This window comes from Gadus macrocephalus, chromosome 13 (assembly GCF_031168955.1).
Source record: "Gadus macrocephalus chromosome 13, ASM3116895v1".
Taxonomy (NCBI): domain Eukaryota; kingdom Metazoa; phylum Chordata; class Actinopteri; order Gadiformes; family Gadidae; genus Gadus; species Gadus macrocephalus.
Genome location: NC_082394.1, coordinates 232196 through 249000, shown reverse-complemented (window position 1 = coordinate 249000; position 16805 = coordinate 232196). Strand labels below are relative to the sequence as shown.

General features: G+C 51.9%; 1 protein-coding gene across 4 annotated transcripts in view; it reads left to right on the top strand.

The window, feature by feature from the left end:
- The window catches only part of ece1 (endothelin converting enzyme 1), a 35138-nt gene that overhangs the window by 5635 nt on the left and 12698 nt on the right, over positions 1 to 16805 (top strand). For 2 of the 4 annotated variants that reach the window (XM_060069325.1, XM_060069328.1), the window contains exons 2-10: positions 1903 to 1989; positions 9717 to 9855; positions 12180 to 12392; positions 12723 to 12847; positions 13692 to 13838; positions 14228 to 14293; positions 14500 to 14688; positions 15354 to 15496; positions 15786 to 15900. In XM_060069325.1, coding sequence (XP_059925308.1) covers positions 1903 to 1989; positions 9717 to 9855; positions 12180 to 12392; positions 12723 to 12847; positions 13692 to 13838; positions 14228 to 14293; positions 14500 to 14688; positions 15354 to 15496; positions 15786 to 15900 — 1224 coding nt within the window. Of the gene's footprint in view, positions 1 to 1615; positions 1990 to 9716; positions 9856 to 12179; positions 12393 to 12722; positions 12848 to 13691; positions 13839 to 14227; positions 14294 to 14499; positions 14689 to 15353; positions 15497 to 15785; positions 15901 to 16805 lie in introns of those variants that run through there. The other 2 variants (XM_060069327.1, XM_060069326.1) reach the window with 2 other exon arrangements.

Below are 16805 nucleotides of genomic sequence, written 5' to 3'. Positions count from 1 at the left end.
TAGGGTTCCTGATGGGTTAGAGGTTAGGGTTCCTGATGGGTTAGAGGTTAGGGTTCCTGATGGGTTAGGGGTTAGGGTTCCTGATGGGTTAGGGGTTAGGGTTCCTGATGGGTTAGGGGTTAGGGTTCCTGATGGGTTAGGGGTTAGGGTTCCTGATGGGTTAGGGTTCCTGATGGGTTAGGGTTCCTGATGGGTTAGGGTTCCTGATGGGTTAGGGTTCCTGATGGGTTAGGGTTCCTGATGGGTTAGGGGTTAGGGCGTGCGGTCCCAGCGGGGGGGGGGCTTGAGATCAGTAGCCACGGGGTTCTCTGGTTTACTGTCACTGAGACCATCAGGGCTGGACGGCCACCAGCTTAATCCTTATCTTAACCCCCATTCTGCTGCCCTCCAGGCCAACCACTGCCCTGTCTCCTGCCCCCTCCTCCAAGCCCTGAAGAGGACTCTGTGTTGCGGGGGGGGTTGTGCCCTGGGAGCCCTTCGAGGCTATTGCTATGATAAAGAGAATACGATGGCCGTTGACCCAAGCCTGTGGTTTTCCCAGCCTTATATCTTGTTTTATAAGGAAGGGCCAGGTATAAACCTGTAGGACTGGTGTCCGCTGAACTGTGTTTGGATACAGGCAGAATGAATGGCCTTTTGCTGTACTTGAAGAAATGCTTTCTAGAATTCTACTGCTTAACACATTATACACACAATACATTTTTATTTGATTGACTTAGATTGTGTTTTCATATGTGACAAATGTAGTCAATGATATACCCTTAAAAATAATTTGTATCATGATGCCAACCGAAGACTATTCTAAACATTTCCAACTTTTATTTCATACACGTTCCATATTATCATTATTTTCCATCATGCTTCCTGCGGCCACTGTCTCCCCTGCGCCCAGCGTTTGTGTGTTTTGTGGTTTGTGGGTTTGTGTGTTTGTGCGTGAGCAGAGTTCCACTGCACACTGCACAACCAAACCGTCACACACCTATCAGGTGTCGGTCGCCACGGGCAACCCCTGAGCTGGAAGCATGTGTGTGGGCGGAGCCTTGCAGCAGGCCCCTCCCACTAGGGCTGCAGGCCCCTCCCACTAGGGCTGTAGGCCCCTCCGATAAGGAAAGGGGAGTCGGCTTTCCAACCAGTGAGGCTCCCTCCTCCCAAAAGGCGAGCTGGAACCACCCTTGGAATGTGGACGCACACACAACGCGACGCAAACTCCTCCAGTCTCTCAGCGCCCCGCCCGCCGACCCGACGCTTCCTGTTGTCCCGCCGGAGCAACGCTGATCCACGCGAGTCTGGAAGCTCAGAGCCGCAGGAACGCTAGAGTCAGACTGAGGGGGGGGGCGGGCTGCAGGAACACTAGAGTCAGACTGGGGGGGGGGGGGGGGCTGTGGAGATACGACAACACCAGGGCTGGTAGAGGGGGAGAGACCCGAAGGAGAGAGAGACTTTGAGGAACGGTTCTTCAGAGGCGCCTGGAGTGGGGTTCCCTCTGTTCTGGCCACGCTCCGGGGAATGGGGGTAGTGGGAGGAAGAGAGGGTGGTGTTGTTGTTGGGGACGGATAGTGTGTGTGTGTGTGTGTGTGTGTGTGTGTGTGTGTGTGTGTGTGTGTGTGTGTGTGTGTGTGTGTGTGTGTGTGTGTGTGTGTGTGTGTGTGTGTGTGTGTGTGTGTGTGTGTGTGTGTGTGTGTGTGTGTGTTACCTGAGACGGTCACAGACCCCCACTGATGATCCGTAAAGCCCTTATTCTTCTGGGGGGGTTTTCTTGACCGCCTGAGCCGGCGGCGACAGCCTGCTCCTGCCCACAGCGACGCGGGGGAGCGAGGGAGGCGTGGAGAGGCACAGAAAGAGGCGTGTTAAAGCAGAGGAATGGAATCACTGAGGGAGTCCTTTCTGCATGTGACCTCTCAGATGTCGGCCTACAAGAGGGCGACGCTGGACGAAGAGGAGCTGGTGGACGCCAGCGGGGACGACGTGTACCCCTCATCACCCATGCAGGTACACTCACTCACTCACTCACTCACTCACTCACTCACTCACTCAATAAGCTGTATCTTCGAATGGTATTCAGTTTAATTCCAACGTGTTTGCCTTCCCTGTATAGCATGTTCAGTGAATAGCGAACATCGCCGTTTGTCTTCGTCTGTCTAACTAGTCCAATGGACCGCTGGTCAAAACAAACCTTGAGTATTAATCTGTAGGCTAATGCAGGTCTTCAGCTTCCTTGTCCTGTTACTCCCTGTCTCCTTCCGCATGTCTCCAGGCATCCACCTTGCCAAGCCTGTTTGTTTGCCCCTAATGCGGGCCTGCTGCCTGCCTGCTCACAGCTCTGCCTGTAAGACAGAGAGTAGGCTCAGCGAGACAACAGAAATTATTTAACCTGGAACTCATTCCCCTCTTGGGGCCTTTTGTGAAAAAGAATTTTCCCTGGAGAAAGCGAAATATTTAGTCAGGTAGGGCGGGCCATTCATTTTAGAAGGGTATTTTAGTATTTGTCTTAATTCTCAACCCCATCAATAAGTGCTCTGACCATTTTCTTCTTTATACGTGGCTGTCGAAGGCCTTTGTTATGTCTGTCTAATCATTGTGTTCGGCCCAAATCAAATGAGTGGATTACCTGTCCATGTACCTTCATACCCCCTACCTGTCCGTGTACCTTCGTACCCCCTACCTGTCCGTGTACCTTCGTACCCCCTACCTGTCCGTGTACCTTCGTACCCCCTACCTGTCCGTGTACCTTCGTACCCCCTACCTGTCCGTGTACCTTCATACCCCCTACCTGTCCGTGTACCTTCGTACCCCCTACCTGTCCGTGTACCTTCGTACCCCCTACCTGTCCGTGTACCTTCGGACCCCCTACCTGTCCGTGTACCTTCGTACCCCCTACCTGTCCGTGTACCTTCGTACCCCCTACCTGTCCGTGTACCTTCGTACCCCCTACCTGTCCGTGTACCTTCGTACCCCCTACCTGTCCGTGTACCTTCGTACCCCCTACCTGTCCGTGTACCTTCGTACCCCCTACCTGTCCGTGTACCTTCGTACCCCCTACCTGTCCGTGTACCTTCGTACCCCCTACCTGTCCGTGTACCTTCGTACCCCCTACCTGTCCGTGTACCTTCGTACCCCCTACCTGTCCGTGTACCTTCGTACCCCCTACCTGTCCGTGTACCTTCGTACCCCCTACCTGTCCGTGTACCTTCGTACCCCCTACCTGTCCGTGTACCTTCGTACCCCCTACCTGTCCGTGTACCTTCGTACCCCCTACCTGTCCGTGTACCTTCGTACCCCCTACCTGTCCGTGTACCTTCATACCCCCTACCAGTCCATGTACCTTCCGACCCGTTACCTGACACACTCTGCTGTGCACTCTGTCTGTGCACTCTGCCGGTGATGTATTGTGCATGAGTCTTCCACAAGGCTAGGCAGCCCATTTGCCAAAGCTAATGAGCTAGTCACTTGTTTTGGGGGAGTAGCTTCGGAGAGAGGCCTTTTAGGGAGAAGGGTGGGAATTTTTCAGTTGGGTACTTTCAAAATTGAGTTGACTGGTTCCTCTAAATTTCCTACCCTGCCTTTACTGCGAAAAGAACAGGAACTAATACTTAAACGCCAGTGAACCCAAAATCTTATTTTAGGGGTTTTAAGTGTCTTTGTATAGTATTCTATGATCATAATACTCTCTTCCCTTTTGTCACTGTTACTAAAATAGTACGTTAATGTAGAAAAAACTGGTGTGAATTCCTATGTTTTCGTCTGTCTCTACAAACCAGTTTGTGACTGTCCCACTCTGCTCTGACCTCTGGACCCAGTGTTGGCCTGCCACAAGGTCAGGCTAGTGCTCTGACCTCTGGACCCAGTGTTGGCCTGCCACAAGGCCAGGCTAGTGCTCTGACCTCTGGACCCAGTGTTGGCCTGCCACAAGGCCAGGCTAGTGCTCTGACCTCTGGACCCAGTGTTGGCCTGCCACAAGGCCAGGCTAGTGCTCTGACCTCTGGACCCAGTGTTGGCCTGCCACAAGGCCAGGCTAGTGCTCTGACCTCTGGACCCAGTGTTGGCCTGCCACAAGGCCAGGCTAGTGCTCTGACCTCTGGACCCAGTGTTGGCCTGCCACAAGGCCAGGCTAGTGCTCTGACCTCTGGACCCAGTGTTGGCCTGCCACAAGGCCAGGCTAGTGCTCTGACCTCTGGACCCAGTGTTGGCCTGCCACAAGGCCAGGCTAGTGCTCTGACCTCTGGACCCAGTGTTGGCCTGCCACAAGGCCAGGCTAGTGCTCAGACCTCTGGACCCAGTGTTGGCCTGCCACAAGGCCAGGCTAGTGCTCTGACCTCTGGACCCAGTGTTGGCCTGCCACAAGGCCAGGCTAGTGCTCTGACCTCTGGACCCAGTGTTGGCCTGCCACAAGGCCAGGCTAGTGCTCAGACCTCTGGACCCAGTGTTGGCCTGCCACAAGGCCAGGCTAGTGCTCAGACCTCTGGACCCAGTGTTGGCCTGCCACAAGGCCAGGCTAGTGCTCAGACCTCTGGACCCAGTGTTGGCCTGCCACAAGGCCAGGCTAGTGCTCTGACCTCTGGACCCAGTGTTGGCCTGCCACAAGGCCAGGCTAGTGCTCTGACCTCTGGACCCAGTGTTGGCCTGCCACAAGGCCAGGCTAGTGCTCTGACCTCTGGAGCCAGTGTTGGCCTGCCACAAGGCCAGGCTAGTGCTCTGACCTCTGGAGCCAGTGTTGGCCTGCCACAAGGCCAGGCTAGTGCTCAGACCTCTGGACCCAGTGTTGGCCTGCCACAAGGCCAGGCTAGTGCTCAGACCTCTGGACCCAGTGTTGGCCTGCCACAAGGCCAGGCTAGTGCTTTGACCTCTGGACCCAGTGTTGGCCTGCCACAAGGCCAGGCTAGTGCTCTGACCTCTGGACCCAGTGTTGGCCTGCCACAAGGCCAGGCTAGTGCTCTGACCTCTGGACCCAGTGTTGGCCTGCCACAAGGCCAGGCTAGTGCTCTGACCTCTGGACCCAGTGTTGGCCTGCCACAAGGCCAGGCTAGTGCTCTGACCTCTGGACCCAGTGTTGGCCTGCCACAAGGCCAGGCTAGTGCTCTGACCTCTGGACCCAGTGTTGGCCTGCCACAAGGCCAGGCTAGTGCTCTGACCTCTGGACCCAGTGTTGGCCTGCCACAAGGCCAGGCTAGTGCTCTGACCTCTGGACCCAGTGTTGGCCTGCCACAAGGCCAGGCTAGTGCTCTGACCTCTGGACCCAGTGTTGGCCTGCCACAAGGCCAGGCTAGTGCTCAGACCTCTGGACCCAGTGTTGGCCTGCCACAAGGCCAGGCTAGTGCTCTGACCTCTGGACCCAGTGTTGGCCTGCCACAAGGCCAGGCTAGTGCTCTGACCTCTGGACCCAGTGTTGGCCTGCCACAAGGCCAGGCTAGTGCTCAGACCTCTGGACCCAGTGTTGGCCTGCCACAAGGCCAGGCTAGTGCTCAGACCTCTGGACCCAGTGTTGGCCTGCCACAAGGCCAGGCTAGTGCTCTGACCTCTGGACCCAGTGTTGGCCTGCCACAAGGCCAGGCTAGTGCTCTGACCTCTGGACCCAGTGTTGGCCTGCCACAAGGCCAGGCTAGTGCTCTGACCTCTGGACCCAGTGTTGGCCTGCCACAAGGCCAGGCTAGTGCTCTGACCTCTGGAGCCAGTGTTGGCCTGCCACAAGGCCAGGCTAGTGCTCAGACCTCTGGACCCAGTGTTGGCCTGCCACAAGGCCAGGCTAGTGCTCAGACCTCTGGACCCAGTGTTGGCCTGCCACAAGGCCAGGCTAGTGCTTTGACCTCTGGACCCAGTGTTGGCCTGCCACAAGGCCAGGCTAGTGCTCTGACCTCTGGACCCAGTGTTGGCCTGCCACAAGGCCAGGCTAGTGCTCTGACCTCTGGACCCAGTGTTGGCCTGCCACAAGGCCAGGCTAGTGCTCTGACCTCTGGACCCAGTGTTGGCCTGCCACAAGGCCAGGCTAGTGCTAACCGACATGCCAGGGTCCGTGCTTAAAGGAAAGTCGTTGCTCTGCATGCAAAGAAAAACATTTTCGGAACCCATATAAAACACATTTCAGAAGGCCCCACATTTACTAGCCTCCCTCTTAGCGGCCGACCTCCACTGTTCCTAGGGTTAGGGTTAGGGTTAGGCTAACCCTCCACTGTTCCTAGGGTTAGGGTTAGGGTTAGGCTAACCCTCCACTGTTCCTAGGGTTAGGGTTAGGGTTAGGCTAACCCTCCACTGTTCCTAGGGTTAGGGTTAGGCTAACCCTCCACTGTTCCTAGGGTTAGGGTTAGGCTAACCCTCCACTGTTCCTAGGGTTAGGGTTAGGCTAACCCTCCACTGTTCCTAGGGTTAGGCTAACCCTCCACTGTTCCTAGGGTTAGGCTAACCCTCCACTGTTCCTAGGGTTAGGGTTAGGGTTAGGCTAACCCTCCACTGTTCCTAGGGTTAGGGTTAGGGTTAGGCTAACCCTCCACTGTTCCTAGGGTTAGGGTTAGGCTAACCCTCCACTGTTCCTAGGGTTAGGGTTAGGGTTAGGCTAACCCTCCACTGTTCCTAGGGTTAGGGTTAGGGTTAGGCTAACCCTCCACTGTTCCTAGACTGGCCCTGACGGACAATTTAGTGGGATTTCATTCTAATCAATATTTGTCCTGTATTGGATTACCATAGTTTATCCCTCTTCAGCTTCCCACTGGAAACAAAGCTTTTTAAAATATCTGGATATTTGTTTCTCTGAAAATATACAATTAAATACATTGCAGGTTACTAACCATAAACGTAGAGCCTTTTCAAACTGATAACATCATTGATTCAAGCAAAACAGACCAGTAGTAAGCTTTCTAGCAGTGATAGCTTTATAGTGTCAGAAAACCTGTAAATGTTTTCATGGAAAGCACTAATATCAATTTTTCTATTTATCATGATAATTTCCCGTAAAAATCGGATTACCCATCACTTCTTGTACCTTCAACGCAATCGGATCAAAAACAGAAATGTTTGCCTTAATATTATTATTTTTGTCATGTGTATGTTCACACCTTACCACACATTGCATTTTATATCCTACAGCTCATTATAACGCTCCTACACCAACATGCACAAGCCTAATTAAGGTATCATAAATTTGCCTTTGGTCATCGCGATGGGGATAACGCCTCCCACTCCTTCCTAGAACCCCCAGCCCAAAAACATTTAAAGTATCGTAGTGTTCGACTTTCAGCTAAAACTGACAGCTCACCTATTAGCACAAGGGCTGGCCAACTGTTGTTATTATGCATTGCTTGCTTTACAGTTTACAGAACATCAGTTTGGTTCACAGTACATCTGCTTTGCATTTACATTACATTTTACATTTAGGGCATTTAGCAGACACTTTTATCCAAAGCAACTAACCATAAGTACATTTGTCAGAAGAAAGAAAAAACGAAAATATATCTGTCGGTACAGTTAAGATATTCAGAGAACCAATTGCAAAGCACCAACAATCACGAGGTTAACCAATTCCCCGTCTACGACAAAGATAGCTAGGAAGAGACGCTACTCCACGGGTCAGCAACCTTTTCAACATGCGACCCTACGACCAAAAATATTTCCAGAAGACCTGGAATTGTATCATTTCCATATAGTCCACAATCATGCATCAACATTTTAAATGTTTTTTTTTGTTGTTATATTATAATAACATGTCCCATCTTAAAACACCACTTTCAGAAACTCATTAAAAAACATATTTGCACTGTGAGAAATGTAAAAAACAAGAATAGATGAGAATGTTGGAACCATCCACGTCAATATCTTTAAGACATGTGCAGCTTTGCAAAACCATGTGAAGGCGATGCATACAGGCCACTTGCAACAATATTTTATATATTTTCTTCTCAATTGATCCCATTTCAGAACACTGCTTTCAGTAACTCATTTAATCATATTTAGGTTAGGTTGCAACACAGGATCCCACTATGTTTACCTGGGCTCTTTATGTAGGACAGGGTATAGGCTGTAGTGCGTCATCCCAACGAGGGGGTCAGTGTACTGAAGATCTGCATTACTTCCTGTTGCTCACGTGCAGCCAGAGCGGTTTGCTGTTTACTATTTAACACCGCACTGTGACTACCACACTGTTGTCGTTCTTGATCTCATGCCAGATGCAAACTACGATTTCCGAATCTTTGTTTACACACATTGTCATGACTTTGGATTATGAGACCTTAAGGTTATAGTCAGGAAGTTGTGTTACTTTAAGGCAGGTCGTTCAAAATGGCTAACCCTATTGTCAGTATTCATACTCAAGAAAACAACCTTAATTCTAAATAACCTTTTTATTGGTTCTGACCCAAAATGGAGACTCTCCACTAGAACAACTTCACAGAATTGTTTCTGTTGTTGGTTTGTTGTTTTATGGAAATGGTTAAGACATGGTTAAGAAATCGTTAAAGAGTTTGCATAGAATACCACATTGGGGACCGCAAAGCACTTGGCAGCTGGCCATTTTCTTGGACTTCCATTTAGTTTGAGTCCAAACCAAAACAAACCTTCTGAGCTTCAGGGATGAGGCCCCCTCCAGAGGGGCTTCAGGGATGAGGCCCCCTCCAGAGGGGCCTCAGGGATGAGGCCCCCTCCAGAGGGGCCTCAGGGATGAGGCCCCCTCCAGAGGGGCCTCAGGGATGAGGCCCCCTCCAGAGGGGCTTCAGGGATGAGGCCCCCTCCAGAGGGGCTTCAGGGGATGAGGCCCCCTCCAGAGGGGCTTCAGGGATGAGGCCCCCTCCAGAGGGGCCTTAGGGATGAGGCCCCCTCCAGAGGGGCTTAAGGGGATGAGGCCCCCTCCAGAGGGGCCTTAGGGATGAGGCCCCCTCCAGAGGGGCTTAAGGGGATGAGGCCCCCTCCAGAGGGGCTTCAGGGGATGAGGCCCCCTCCAGAGGGGCTTCAGGGATGAGGCCCCCTCCAGAGGGGCCTCAGCGAGCCGCCGCCCTCCACCGGACACCTGAAGGGCAGGGCAGCAGATCAGCGCCTTACGCATGTCGGACTGGATGGGTTTTGGCCACCGGAGGAAAAGGAAAGGGTGGTAAACCGCTGAACTCTGTAGACGTAGAAAGAACCAAACAGAGTAACATCTTAGTTTGAAACGCGTAAAGCTGTTGAGTTTGAAGTCTGAACCAACTGCGATTTGACCTTGTTTTCTAGGATCTAAGGAAAACTCTTTGGGGAGTTAACCGGTGGAGCAAAATAATCATTAAAAGGAATCTGGGCTGTGGGCCGTTGGGCTGGCAGGTACGGCTAAGCATCTCCTAGCTCATCGCTCAGTGGCTTAGCGCTGTTCTCCTCTCCAGTTAACCACCGCTTTACATCACCTTTCCCCTGAGTTTACACCACGGGGGAGGGGGAGGAGGTGGATACAGCAAGCAGCTAGGCCCATTAATCCTGCCAGCATGCAGATTATGCTGGGCCTGCCACAGACAATGGGGGTTCATTACTATCTGCCGAGCGGAACTGATGGAGAGATGAAATGGAAGAATGCTGACCTTTACAAGGCGGCCACACGCAGAGCGCGGGAAGGCGGTCTGAGGCCACGGCCATTGTTTGTTGAAACCAAAGTGTGTGTGTGTGTGTGTGTGTGTGTGTGTGTGTGTGTGTGTGTGTGTGTGTGTGTGTGTGTGTGTGTGTGTGTGTGTGTGTGTGTGTGTGTGTGTGTGTGTGTGTGTGTGTGTGTGTAGGTGGGTCTGCGGACGTTGCCCGGGGGGGCGTGCTGGGCGGGGCGGCCTGCGAGGGAGCAGAAGCTGGTGCTGCTGGTGTGTGTCTTGTCGCTGGCGCTCTTCGTCTCCCTCATCACCACCAGCGTCTACTACAAGCAGGGTGAGTAACTAACCCATACATACTAACCCTACTACCAGCAGGGTGAGTAACTAACCCATACATACTAACCCTAACCTAACCTAACCCAGGGTGGGTCCCACTGCTGGAGCCCTCAGTATGCCCCTCCGGTCGGGGTCCCTATGCCCACCGCTAAAGTGTTGGCCCTCCATGCATCAAGCCTTCTCTATAGCAGGGTTTTTCAGTTTTGTTTCAGTTTGTTTCGTTTATGTTTTATCTTGAAGCATTTCTCGTTGTTTTTTTTGACATATCCCGTTCTATTTTAGTTTAATTCATTCATTATACATTTTTTGTTACTTATTGAAATAATGACCACCCTTCTACTCTGAACACAACCAAATGATCTTAATCATTTTGGTCTAAAACTACATTTAATTGTTAGAATCCAGGGATGAGGCCCCTCCAGAGGGGCCTCATCCCTGAAGCCCCTCTGGAGGGGGCCTCATCCCTGAGGCCCCTCTGGAGGGGGCCTCATCCCTGAAGCCCCTCTGGAGGGGGCCTCATCCCCTGAAGCCCCTCTGGAGGGGGCCTCATCCCCTGAAGCCCCTCTGGAGGGGGCCTCATCCCTGAAGCCCCTCTGGAGGGGGCCTCATCCCTGAAGCCCCTCTGGAGGGGGCCTCATCCCAGAGTCTGGGAAATAAACTTGTGAACCCTGGGGAAACTTCCAATCTTCCAAAAAAGTAACGTCATTTCCTGATTGTTTTCACTTTGATAAAAGGTTAGAAAAAGGACGAAGGGAAGATGGAGCAAGAGCCCAACCAGTAACCTACTTCTATCCATAAAATGATCCTTAATGAACCTTTCAGGCATGAGGTAGAGAGCTGGTATTATTGTGAAACTATATTCAAGACCAAACAGAGCAACAGCCAAGTTGTTATTGAACCTCGAGCAGCTCTGTTGTACATCAGTCCAAAAGCTTGCAGCGTTTTTATCAGTATTGGTTTCCTGGTTCCCGTTAAAGGAAACAGATTGCCACTTCCTGCCATTGAGCCCTTAGCTAGAGGAGTGAGTGTGGGCATTCCTCAGCTGCTCATCTCTCCCTCTCTGGACTCCTTATAAGGACTCAATGAAAACACATCACAGCTTGGGGGACACGCCCCCTATGACCTGGATGAGCTCTAAAGCTGGGCATTGGTTTGAGTTTACATATAATGTATATTCATATATGAATACACATATATTGTATATTCATATATGTAACCCTGCAGATTAGTTCCTTCAGACCTCGTTCTTGGAGGGCAGAGAGAGACATCCCTCTTGCAGCCCAAAATGTTTTCCAGAGTCAAATTCCACAAATATCCTCATTGCAATCCTTGCATTTCTTCCCGTTTGTTCCTGAGGGAATCTGGCAGAAAGGTTTTCCATTTCAGTCCATTCTAGACCTACTGAGAATTTCATTGCTCAGACTTTTCTGCACATTGTTTACAACGGGAATGAAGCAGGGATCTCTTGTATTGTAGAGAGCGGGCTGGACAGCTCCCCTGCAGGGGCTGAGTATTGATTGACAGCGGGGTGGGGGCTGGTAGAGGTCAGAGTGTGTGCCTCTGGATCCATTAGTCTCCCAGTAGACTAGAAGTTCTGGTTGACACAGAGCATGGATGTGGTCCTGGCCATGGCGATGGATGCCAGCGGTGACCAGGCAGCCAGAATAGTGTCAGGTCTTCTCTTGTTGTTGGTTGACTGTCAACACAACCTGCCGTAAGCTGTGTAATAACCAAACAAAGTGTCTCAAGGAAGCCATCTTAGTCGGCCTTACGGTTGGCTCATAGTTTATACCACTGTATGTCTGACTCTTCTCCCTTTTTGTTCCTAATGTTTCACTGTTGCTTGTCGTAATGCTTCTATAATGAACCTAAATGTCCCCTCCCTGGCAACTTAACTACGTTACCGATATCTAAAACCCTTCAGCAGCACAACCCCAGACTTCTGTAATAACAGGAAGTATGTAACACATGTTATGATGGCTTACACACAAGCACAGCCAGAGGGGCTGGCTGATGGCCTAACTTCTGAGTTACTTAATCCCATTTTATGTTTACACAGCGCAACGAGGGGATCTTTGATTACTTTGATTTGTGATTAGTACAGGGTGAGGAATTCACCTTGTTCCATTAGTTTAGATGCAGCCATTGGTGGACCTAACTCCTTAATCGGTCTACTACTCCCAGGGTATTTACCAATTTACATAAACACAGATGAAGAACGATAAGAATTTAAAGTTATTTAATTTGATCAGATTTGCTGCTGCTCTCCTGGTAAACCAATCCAGTTCTAATATCATGCTCTAACCCCCCCCCCCCCCGCAGCCCATCCAGGGCTCTGCCTCACGGAGCCGTGCGTCAGGGTGGCGGGGGCCGTGCTGGCCTCCTTGGACCGCTCCGTGGACCCCTGCCACGACTTCTACAGCTTTGCCTGCGGGGGCTGGATCCGGAACAACCCCCTCCCCGAGGGCAAGTCGCGCCGGAGCCCCTTCAGCGAGCTCTGGGAGAACAACCTGCTGCTGATGAAGCAGCTGCTAGGTGACGCGCTCTCCTCTCACACAGCCGCTCTCCTGGCCCCGCTGTGAGGGTCTCCCCGTCTCCCTCACCCTGTCATCGTCTGCCCGTGACATTAATAACCCGAGGGATGCATGAGCAGGCTCTGTGATTAGCACTAGTTTGCTTCTGGCTTTGAAGGGCCGGGCTTTGTTTAAGACGTTTATAGCTTTATTACTCTGAAACCGTCTGTATTCGTAAGCATTGATCTATTGGGCGTTTTAAACAAGACTACATTAGGGGTGGTTGTTCTCCACCTCCTGACGTGCTGCTCTCTGCTGGAGCTCTCCTAACGCTGTGCTGGTCCTCCTCCAGAGAACACCACGGTGAAGGAGCTGGGCCAGGCCGAGGAGAAGGCCCAGCGCTACTACCACGCCTGCATGAACGAGACCAAGATCGAGAGCCTGGGGGCCCAGCCGCTGCAGGAACTCATCAACCAGGTCTGGACCCCACGCTAACCACATGGACCCCACATAACACCATGGACCCCACAAAACACCATGGACCCCACATAACACCATGGACCCCACAAAACACCATGGACCCCACAAAACACCATGGACCCCACATAACACCATGGACCCCACAAAACACCATGGACCCCACAAAACACCATGGACCCCACATAACACCATGGACCCCACATAACACCATGGACCCCACAAAACACCATGGACCCCACATAACACCATGGACCCCACATAACACCATGGACCCCACATAACACCATGGACCCCACATAACACCATGGACCCCACATAACACCATGGACCCCACATAACACCATGGACCCCACGCTAACCACATGGACCCCACGCTAACCACATGGACCCCACGCTAACCACATGGACCCCACATAACACCATGGACCCCACATAACACCATGGACCCCACATAACACCATGGACCCCACATAACACCATGGACCCCACAAAACACCATGGACCCCACATAACACCATGGACCCCACATAACACCATGGACCCCACATAACACCATGGACCCCACATAACACCATGGACCTCACATAACACCATGGACCCCACATAACACCATGGACCCCACATAACACCATGGACCCCACATAACACCATGGACCCCACATAACACCATGGACCCCACATAACACCATGGACCCCACGCTAACCACATGGACCCCACATAACACCATGGACCCCACATAACACCATGGACCCCACATAACACCATGGTCCCCACATAACACCATGGACCCCACTGCATAGGGGGGGTGGGCCCTGTCTAATGTCTGGATGTGCGTTCCAGGCGGGGGGGTGGGCCCTGACCGGCCAATGGGACAAGGACAACTTCCAGGAGGTCCTACGTTGGGTGTCGGCCAACTACCGCACCTCACCCTTCTTCACGGTCTTTGTCAGCACCGACGCCAAGAACTCCAACAGTAACGTGATCCAGGTCAGAGGTCACCTGGGAAGGGTTTGGGTTATATGTCGTCGGAGATTGGAGGGGGGAGGGGGGGGGGGGGGTTGAATTGGGACGGCAGTTCCCATTTCAAACCCTTTTTGTCAATGTGACTTATTGTACTCCTTCTTCTGCAGATTCTGGGATATATATAATAATATTAATAATAATAATAATAATATGTCAATATCATTTAGAAGTATAAATTGTTCATGCTATATATCAAATCTTTACTTAATACTGTGAGACTATGGCAACACATTGGATTGGTTGTCCCGTACTTTGTCCTGTTGGTCCCAGGAGGAATTACATTCTTTCCAAGCCGTGCCTAAACTAATATGATCCTTGAGGGTTTTCAAAGAACCTTTCTGTCGCGGTTCCAGATCGATCAGTCCAGTCTGGGGCTCCCTTCCAGAGATTACTACCTGAAGAAGTCTGAAAACCAAAAGGTAAGGTTAGTCTGAGCTAATGTGATTAATATACTGGTCTGGGCTCCAGAACGCGGAACGGCAAACTGGTCAAATGAAAAAGGAGTTATCCTATTAGGCTGTGCCAGGCACGAGGCTCCGCCCCCTGAATTCAAAGGAACAATTTAGGGGATGCTTATCGGCTCCGGCTGGGAATAATGTTTCTCATTTGATTCAACGGCCGGCAGTATCTGACGGCGTACCTGGACTTCCTGGTGGAGCTGGGGGTGCTGCTGGGGGGCACGCAGGAGGGCTCCCTCCACATGATGCTGGAGGTCCTGGAGCTGGAGACCGCCCTGGCCAACATCACGGTGCCGCAGGACGAGCGCCGCGACGAGGAGCTCATCTACCACAAGATGGAGGCCAGCGATCTCACGGTGAGGAGATGTGGATTAGGCCCCGCCCATTAGAAAAGATGTGTATTAGTCCCCGCCCACTAGAGGAGATGTGGTTTAGGCCCCGCCCATTAGAGGAGATGTGGATTAGGCCCCGCCCATTAGAGGAGATGTGGATTAGGCCCCGCCCATTAGAGGAGATGTGGATTAGGCCCCGCCCATTAGAAGAGATGTGGATTAGGCCCCGCCCATTAGAGGAGATGTGGATTAGGCCCTGCCCACTAGAGGAGATGTGGATTAGGCCCCGCCCATTAGAGGAGATGTGGATTAGGCCCCGCCCATTAGAGGAAATGTGGATTAGGCCCCGCCCATTAGGAGATGTGGATTAGGCCCCGCCTGTTAGAGGAAATGTGGATTAGGCTCCGCCCATTAGAACAATCTTTATTTTTTATTTTATTTTTTCCTTCACCAGTCACTTTCTAACATGGAACTGAACTCCAGAAGTTCGTAGTCATTCAGATATCCTCTAGTTAAATCAACGAAGGAACATTTAAAATACATAAAGTAATTATAAGTTTCAACTATTTTAAATGTAGGTGAAAGTTAAGAATGTGCAAGGATACACAAATGGATCTCACCCCCACAGCACAGTCCCAGTGTGCACACAGAACGGCCTCTGATGTGTGTGATGTACGGTTGTCTCTCAGGCCCTGGCCCCGGCCATCGACTGGATGCCCTACCTGAAGGACGTCTTCGCCCCGGTGGAGCTCAATGCTTCGGAGCCTGTGGTGGTCTACGCCAAAGAGTTCCTGCAGGAAGTGTCCATCCTCATCGATAAGACCAACAAAAGGTCTGCTGCTTCCTCAGGGCTCCCCTCGTGTGTACAATGTGCATATTGATGCTCGGCACACAGAAACATGCTCTTTGTTTTGGCGTTGGGAGCTATAAACGTCTGCTCTTCCACGCATTGCAAGCGGAAAAGCTTGACAGTGTGTGTCTTTGTCTGCGCAGCCTGCTGAATGGAACAGCCTGACCGTGTGTCTTTGTCTGCGCAGCCTGCTGAATGGAACAGCCTGACCGTGTGTCTTTGTGTGCGCAGCCTGCTGAATGGAACAGCCTGACAGTGTGTCTCTTTTCAGCCTGCTGAATAACTACATGATCATGAAGGTTGTCAGGAAGATGGTGTCCGTTCTGGACCGGCGCTTCCAGGACGCGGAGCAGCGCTTCCTGGAGGTGATGTACGGAACCAAAAAGGTGAGAGGTCAACATCATGTACCGACCGCCGATGAACCCTAACACAGAACACAAGCTGCTGTGGAACGCAGAAAACAGGATGAAAACCAGAGGGGAAGGTCAGGGAGCCAGACGTGTTCAGAGGCGTGGATTCAGAAGATATCTCTCTTGATAGTAATGACTCCTCTTTTGTTCTGCTTGATTCTAATGAGCTCTGAGGAGCGGTTAGCTGGGTGTTTGTGTAGCGGTTAGCCGGGTGTTTGAGGAGCGGTTAGCTGGGTGTTTGTGTAGCGGTTAGCCGGGTGTTTGAGGAGCGGTTAGCCGGGTGTTTGAGGAGCGGTTAGCCGGGTGTTTGAGGAGCGGTTAGCTGGGTGTTTGAGGAGCGGTTAGCTGGGTGTTTGTGGAGCGGTTAGCTGGGTGTTTGTGTAGCGGTTAGCCGGGTGTTTGAGGAGCGGTTAGCCGGGTGTTTGAGGAGCGGTTAGCTGGGTGTTTGAGGAGCGGTTAGCTGGGTGTTTGTGTAGCGGTTAGCCGGGTGTTTGAGGAGCGGTTAGCCGGGTGTTTGAGGAGCGGTTAGCTGGGTGTTTGAGGAGCGGTTAGCTGGGTGTTTGAGGAGCGGTTAGCTGGGCGTTTGAGGAGCGGTTAGCTGGGTGTTTGAGGAGCGGTTAGCTGGGTGTTTGTGGAGCGGTTAGCTGGGTGTTTGAGGAGCGGTTAGCTGGGTGTTTGAGGAGCGGTTAGCTGGGTGTTTGAGGAGCGGTTAGCTGGGTGTTTGTGGAGCGGTTAGCTGGGTGTTTGAGGAGCGGTTAGCTGGGTGTTTGTGGAGCGGTTAGCTGGGTGTTTGAAGAGCGGTTAGCTGGGTGTTAGTGGAACGGTTAGCTGGGTGTTTGAGGAGCGGTTAGCTGGGTGTTAGTGGAACGGTTAGCTGGGTG